This window comes from Morus notabilis, unplaced genomic scaffold (assembly GCF_000414095.1).
Source record: "Morus notabilis unplaced genomic scaffold, ASM41409v2 Scaffold1100, whole genome shotgun sequence".
NCBI lineage: Eukaryota > Viridiplantae > Streptophyta > Magnoliopsida > Rosales > Moraceae > Morus > Morus notabilis.
The window spans coordinates 10,675-18,038 of NW_010360769.1; the positions used below are offsets into that span (position 1 = coordinate 10,675).

Below are 7,364 nucleotides of genomic sequence, written 5' to 3' on the forward strand. Positions count from 1 at the left end.
CATCGAAATTGACTGTCATTTTGTCCGTGATAAAGTCTCTGCTGGTTTTCTTAAACTCATGTCAATCAGCTCCAAGCATCAATTGGCAGATATGTTCACCAAAACTTTGCTTTCGACACTATTGTTTCCTTTGCTGTCCAAGATGACTGTTAAAGACATTCACAGTCCATCTTGAGGGGGAGTTTTAGAGTTAGTTAGTTAGACTTGTTAGTTTGTTAAGCTTACTCAGCAAGTTGTTAGTTTGTTAAACTTACTCAGCAAGCTATTAATTAGTTTGTATATAAAACTGAGGCTGTGTAACATTATTCTTTGAATGAATGAAAAGATTCATTTTTCCATTCCGTTATTCTTCCCGTAATAGCATGTAAATATACATACATATATTTATATATGGTATACTATATATCGGTGTTGGTCAGGTTCATGAGGACTGATGACGACAACCATATTTGTCTGTGTACGGGCTGTATACAAGTTAATTAACAATGAAAAATCAATCAGTATGATTGATTGAATAAATAAAGTGGATTATTATGCTGAAGCTTTCGTTTTGTTCTTCATTCATCAAGTTAGCTATATATTTTTCCTTTAATTTTAAGCTGATTAATGTGGATTCATCAAAAGTACTATTGTTTTCTTTTTATTGTTGATTCTCTAATTTGTCGTCTAAATATGTGTTTTTCGCCGTTGTTGTCATGTCAGCGTCGTTTTTACAAGTAAATGGTTTTTGTTTTCTGCCGTTACTAATTAATCGTCGTTGTTCACATGTTATCGCATTTCCTTTCATTGTTCTTGAAACGTATGTGGTTTTTTTATGGCATATTAATGTTTTTCGTCGTTTTGGCATTATTGTCGTTTATATGTTGTTTTCAATATTTTAAGGTCGTTTTTTAGTTTCATGTCCTCTCCTGATCTTGTCGTTTGAGAGTGTTTTTTGTTTTGTTGCTGTCGCTGCTGTATTTGTATCGTCTAATTTTTGCTGTGTTTTCATCTCATTGCTGTTTCTTTCAATTTGCTGTCGGTCTCAATTGTGCGTCATCTGCTGTTGTTATTTACATGTTATTCTTGTTAATAATCAATTTATCTCTTTTTCAGTTTCTTGTTTATTTTGTGTTTTCAGTCATTATTTTCAAAGTTACTGTCGGTTTTCATGTATTGTCGTTTCTTCCTTTGTTTTCTTTTTCTGTGGTTGTTTTCAATTATTGGCGTTTTTCATATAATGTTGTTGGCATTTTTCTGTTGTTTCTATATGCACTTTCCGTATTTATTTTATTTCTTTTTTTCAAATTTTTTATGATATTTCCGTCTCCAAAAGTGACTGTCATTTTATTTTATTGCCGTTTTTAATTTATGCTAGTTTTTCTTATTTTTAAATTTATTGTCTTTTCCTTCAATTAATTGTTGTCGTTTACTTATCCTGTAATTTAAACATCGGGCGTCATTTCTCTTGTTATTCTCATGCTACGTTGTTTATGAATGTCGCTCGTTTCCTTTATTCCCGCCTTTTGCATAATGTCGTTTTCATTTTGTTGTCGTTTGTCGTACTTATTTTCAAATCATTGTCGCTTTGTACATATTGTTGTCTGCAATTTATTTGTCGTTTCTACGTGTGCGTACTTTTTCAGATATTAATAGTTCACGAATATAAATAAGCAAAATTATGCGACAAAGAGAGAATACTCCTCTATATGCATCAAATTTCTGCAGATATCAAGCAGGCAGATAATAATGGAAAATATATAGAGAAAAGTAAATGCTCGGCTAGCGAAGTTAAAAAAAATTAGTTCAGCCGCTAGCAGATTGGAATATGCTTTCATACGTGCATGTTAGATTTAATAACAATGTCCCATAAAGTTCAATGTGATTTCTACTTGTTTTCCCCACGTAAATAAAATTTCTCTTGGGTAAACTGCCAAATTATGTAACTTAAAACAATGCCAAATTAGATATTATTGAGTTTCAAGAAAGAAGGCTGAGATATTTTCTAATGAATGAAAATAATCTTTTTTTATTATTGAATAAGCTGTACAGTAATGTCTTAAATAGCTCACATAACCTCTAACTAATTACAACTAAGGCCAATGCCTTATTGACACGTGTACACTAATCTAACTAACTAATAACATCATAACTAATCAGTTATCTCTAACAGATATATACACTTTTCGCCGCTGCTGATTTTCCTTTTGACAAAACGAAACTTAACAACTAGGAAGTAGGAGGTCCTGGTGCTAGGGCGGATCATCCATGTAAATGCAATGCTAATGCTAGCTTTTGACATATAGAAGGGATTAACTACTCCTTCTGGGCTAAGGGGCCAAGGGCTAAATCTGTAAATAGCTTATCTATACTAGAGTAGCATTAAAAACAAATATATATATATATATATACTATTTTCTTTTTGAAGGAAAAAAATAAATATATGTTAGAAAATTAAGTGGCAATCTAGATTTGATTATGGGATAATTGTTTCATACATGAGTGAAAAATAATGAAAAGTCTCGTTCACTTCACGGATTCGAGTTTTTAATTTGAGTTGAGATGTGACATTTTTTTAGAGTTTTTCACTGTAACAGAAAAAGTTATGTGACATTTTCTGAGAGTTTTTTACTGTAGAAATCTAAACTGAAAACTCGAATCGGTGAAATGAACAAGGCCGGTCTATTATTTCGAATTTAAGAATCTCAAGTACCCGGATGTGGCAATGTACGAAATAAACCAGCTCAATCATATTCTTCGAATTCTAATTTACATCTTGTTTCAACACGACAATATTTACGTCGTGCTCTCAGCTTTTTCGAATATGGCTATATATTTTGGCAACTAATATCAGTTGTCTTAACCATTTCTTTTCTGCGACAACTTGTGAGTTGCGTGTTACAATAGAATGAAGTATGGACTTTCTAGCAACTAGCTATTAACCTATTACTTCCCAAACTCCCAAGTGGATCCAAAATGGAAACGAGTAATTAAACACCAATATTGATGCACCAAATAATAGTACTACTATTACTTCGTCTCGGTTTGAACAAAAATCCAAACCAAATCTCCATTATAAATACATCTCTTATGCATCTAATTCCCCCATCAACATTATAAAGTTAATTTCACCAAAAAGTTTTTGATTTTTTTTTTGCATTGCCTTTGTTCACGTAAAACCAAAATGAGATCATTCTCTAGGACTTTGATCTCATTCTCAGTCAGAATTTGTATTATCATAATCTCATTATCCATGTTCCAATCCTCTCGTGCCCAAACCTTCTCACAAGATTGCCTTAGGCCACACAACACGGCTCGTGCCGAGGTAGGTGTCCCACCAATGGCGTGGAACACGACTCTAGTGAATTATGCAATTGAATATGCTAGATCACGCATTGGTGACTGCTCTTTGGTGCACTCCTACGGGCCTTACGGCGAAAACCTTGCGTGGAGCGGCGGCGACCTGTCATGCTCCGACGCTGTGAGGCTGTGGGTGGCGGAGAAGGCCTACTACAATAACAACTCGAATTCGTGCGCTCCCGGCAGAGTTTGCGGGCACTACACTCAGGTGGTGTGGCGTAACTCGGTTCATGTTGGGTGTGCTAGGGTTCGGTGCTACAACAATAGGGGTACGTTCGTCATTTGCAGCTATTCACCCCGTGGGAACTATAGGGGGCAGCGTCCTTACTAATTATCATAACTAATTAGGAATTTAATTACTAGTATTACAAATAAAGTTATAAAGTATACACATATATATTGATCAATCTTCTACTGAAGGTGAATAGGTCATCATGAATAAGACGCTTTCATTTTCTGTTCTATTGTGACAAATTCCTAAAATTATGTACTAGAAAATAGATAAATATATACACGTACTCCATCGATCCTTTCTTCAATATTATATATGCAGAAGCAGTACATCCTCAAAATCATGAATGAAAATTGCTTTAGTTCCTTTAAATCTCACATTTAACAAGACTAGTTTTTTTTTTTTTTTTTTTTTTTAGGATCATATATATAAGAACATTGCGATAATATTGGCGTGCTTTAATTAATATTCTTTAATTCGTGTGCATATGTGAAGCCATATCAGTATGATCATGCCTTCTTGGACAAGGCCTGCATCTCGAGTATTCAACGTGTCATACATAAAAATTAAAGCAAGTAATTAATAAAATAATATTTTGAATTCATGTTTTATGCTCATCCATCTTTTCTCAATCACTAGTGATGAATCTAGCAGATTTATCTTCACGTCCCTTTTGTATGTCTTAAACAAAACCTTTAATTTATGTTTGGACAGGACATCATAACGAATTTACATGTTTCGTAAAACAAATTCATTCCGTTTTAATTTCATTACTGCGTATTTTGAGTAGTTTGGAAAAAGAAACAACATATGGAAGTCATCTCTATCAAACACCACTATACATTGATTACTTAATTATAATCTTATCAATTTAATCCTTTACTCAAGGTCAACGCAAAGTGTATACTTTCCCAAGGGGGAAGTTCCGCTGACTAAATTAGATTGCTTAACTCTGTAATCCATACTTTTAATTTTTTTACACTAAACTTTCCATAATGGTACATCTGCGTAAATGATTCCCCAACCCCTATAAATGGCCTCAAATCATGCCCATAATTCCCAAAACCAAAGTTTCTATCTCCAAAATTGAGAAAGATCTCAAAAGTGTGAAAAAAAAAAATGACTGCGTCTAAAATGTCAATGCTCTTCCTCATGATTTGTGTTTTTGGTTTGGCACTTTTTGAGCCTTCCCATGCCCAAAACACTCAACAAGACTACCTCAACGGCCGCAATGTGGCTCGTAAACAAGTTGATGTGACCAACATAACATGGGACACCACAGTGGCAACCTACGCTCTCAACTACGCCAATTCAAGGAAAGGAGACTGCAACTTGGTGCACTCAAATGGGGCCTACGGCGAGAACTTGGCCAAAGGCACCGGATCATTCTCCGGCAAGGCTGCAGTGGACTTGTGGGTGGCGGAAAAGTCTAAATACAACTACACCTCCAATTCCTGCGTCGGCGGCGAGTGCCGCCACTACACTCAGGTGGTTTGGCGCTATTCCGTCCGCGTTGGCTGCGCAAGGGTCAAGTGTGACAATGGCTGGTGGTTTGTCACTTGCAACTATGATCCTCCAGGCAATTACGTTAATGAGACTCCTTACTAATCATGAAAAAAGATTCATATCATTCTGACCCTCGCCTGACTGATAATTAGTTAAGGGTGGGACATTAACATTAATATTAAAATACTTTTATACACTTATGTAATAAGACTTGGTTCACTTATTGTTGTAAGAGTGACCAGTATTGGCTTTTGTAGCAGTAATCTTCTTTTCGATGGCACAGCAGTTACGTTACTGTCATCATTCATCACTCTCTTGACAAGGGTTGGCATCTAAAATTCTCATTTTTATTTATTTATTTATTTTTGGTTGGTTATTCTGTCCAATTAACAACTCAGATTCTGTAAGAACGTTATAGGGGAAAACAAAAATATTCGTATCATTGACTATATAATATATAGTACAAGGTAATCATTCTCAAACATACACTTCCAACATAATCAAGATATTCCCTCCTGCAAACACTCATTAGGAATATTTACGTCAAAGTTCGACAATCTTTGGCCTCTTACTTGACTTTCTATTTTTTGTAACTTCACCTGAAGAATTACCCTTGTCAGATTTGGATGTTTTCGGCTTCATGGAAGAGAGTTTTTTACAATTTTGGTTTTCACTATCTTCGTCGTTATCGTCGCCATTAATTGTCTCGCCCTTGTCACTGCTATCCTCCGATTCAGAATCTGTATCTAAATTCGAATCCGATTCTGGATCTGAATCTGATTCTGACTCACTGCTGCTATCAGCCAAAGGAATCGCTGGCTGATAACCAGAAATGGCAGATTCAGCAGCAGCCACAGCTTCCGGAGTATGAAGATCAGCAATTCCCAGCATCAAGTCCTGTAAAATGAGATGAACCAAGAAAATCAATTCTAATCCAATGGCTAAAAGTCTAAAATAGCATATAGAGAGAGAGAGAGAGGAGAGAAAACCATTTCAATGACTTGAGATTCATCTCCAGTAAGCGCTTCAATATCATAGTTTTCAGCATTGACCTACAAGTAATTTGTGTATACAAGATAAGTATAAGCATTGACCTACGAGTTTAAAACAAAGATGCTCACAAAAGCTGACTTCAAAATGCAAGATAAGTATTAGGCCAACCTTTGCATCAAGCTCCAAACTTTTATTAGCTTCTGATATGACTCCCAAGAAGTCTTTTACTTTACCCAGAACTGCACAAAAGACAAAAAAAAAAAAAAAGAAGCTTCATTACAACTCAAAGGAACTATGAATCTTTCAAAAGCTCCTTTCTTTAGACCTATTATTAGCTATTTCGTCCACTTCAATCCAATTTTAGCTCGCCTTGTTAATTCTAGAGATTTAAGAACAAACCTAGAAGGCTAAAAAAGGTCAAATTGGAACTTAAGAAAAAAAGAGACTGTTAAGAGGGAAAAAAAAAACAAAACAAAAACAACAAACAAACAAACAAAGAGAGTTTGTAGAATTCTAAACATGACATATAAATAATATCAAAATTATGGACACAATAATGCATGATCATAGAACACCAAAACTAACCCATAAAAACCAAATACATGGAAAGTGAGAGTAAAAGTGAGTACCTTGGCTCTGGGGAATAGGAGCAGTGATGGGCTTTTCATGGGGTTTAGTTTCCTTCTTTCTTTGAGAATCATTTTTACAAACAAGTAGTGCGGATTCTGTACATAACCCACACAATTTTGGTAAAATCAAATCAGTGAACAAGCAAAGAAAAATCATAATAAATAGAGATGCAGAGATATTTTTTTAGAGAGAGAGAGAACCTAGCGATGAAGCGGAGGGATTTTTGTGCTCCAAGTGTAGAAGGTCCTTGCTGGTATTTCCCATCTCTCTCTCTCTCTCTCTCTCTCTCTCTAAAACAAATCGGCAGAGAAGACTGAAGGCAGAAGGGAACAGAGTGAGGAACGTGTTTCTCTGCCGCCAAACAAGCATTAAGGGTAGATTGTTCACGACTAATGTGAACCGTTGGATTATTTGTCATCCAACACTCCAGAACACTTTGGACTAGAAAGTTTACCGTTGGCGGGAAGCCCAGCTTCTCTTATGTTCGGTAGCCCAATTCCATCCATCCCCTTTTGGGCTTTAATTTGGGCCTTGACCTTCTCAATTTTCGGCCCATACTACTCCCAGCTACGGCTTTCCTTTTTTTTTTTTTAATCTTGACAAATTAGTTCAAAATTGTATAGGTTAGAATTTTAACTTTTTATTTTTTATTTATAATATTTTT

General features: G+C 35.3%; 3 protein-coding genes across 3 annotated transcripts; 2 read left to right on the forward strand and 1 right to left on the reverse strand.

Moving 5' to 3' along the window:
* Window positions 1-3,103: 3,103 nt before the first annotated feature.
* Window positions 3,104-3,866, forward strand: LOC21387251 (pathogenesis-related protein PRB1-3). The gene has a single exon (XM_010097324.2). The coding sequence runs from the start codon at window positions 3,164-3,166 to the stop codon at window positions 3,668-3,670; it is 507 nt and encodes a 168-aa protein (XP_010095626.2). The 5' UTR covers window positions 3,104-3,163; the 3' UTR covers window positions 3,671-3,866.
* Window positions 3,867-4,690: 824 nt separating this feature from the next.
* On the forward strand, window positions 4,691-5,179 carry LOC21387252 (pathogenesis-related leaf protein 6). Its single transcript, XM_010097325.1, has one exon. The coding sequence runs from the start codon at window positions 4,691-4,693 to the stop codon at window positions 5,177-5,179; it is 489 nt and encodes a 162-aa protein (XP_010095627.1).
* Window positions 5,180-5,500: 321 nt separating this feature from the next.
* Window positions 5,501-7,031, reverse strand: LOC21387253 (clumping factor A). Its single transcript, XM_010097326.2, has 5 exons — window positions 6,901-7,031; window positions 6,700-6,795; window positions 6,239-6,309; window positions 6,067-6,129; window positions 5,501-5,974 (listed from the first exon to the last, which is right to left on the reverse strand). Exons 1-5 carry the CDS (start codon window positions 6,962-6,964, stop codon window positions 5,621-5,623), a joined length of 648 nt encoding a protein of 215 aa, XP_010095628.1. The 5' UTR covers window positions 6,965-7,031; the 3' UTR covers window positions 5,501-5,620.
* Window positions 7,032-7,364: the final 333 nt, after the last annotated feature.

Bases quoted from the DNA above. Each gene is read 5' to 3' on its own strand.
- LOC21387252 (XM_010097325.1), top strand. From the start codon at position 4,691: ATGACTGCGTCTAAAATGTCAATGCTCTTCCTCATGATTTGTGTTTTT.
- LOC21387251 (XM_010097324.2), top strand. From the start codon at position 3,164: ATGAGATCATTCTCTAGGACTTTGATCTCATTCTCAGTCAGAATTTGT.
- LOC21387253 (XM_010097326.2), bottom strand. From the start codon at position 6,964: ATGGGAAATACCAGCAAGGACCTTCTACACTTGGAGCACAAAAATCCC. The intron at 6,796-6,900 runs GTTCTCTCTCTC...GGTTATGTACAG, and splicing joins TCCCTCCGCTTCATCGCTAG to AATCCGCACTACTTGTTTGT. The intron at 6,130-6,238 runs GTTGGCCTAATA...AATTACTTGTAG, and splicing joins GTTTGGAGCTTGATGCAAAG to GTCAATGCTGAAAACTATGA.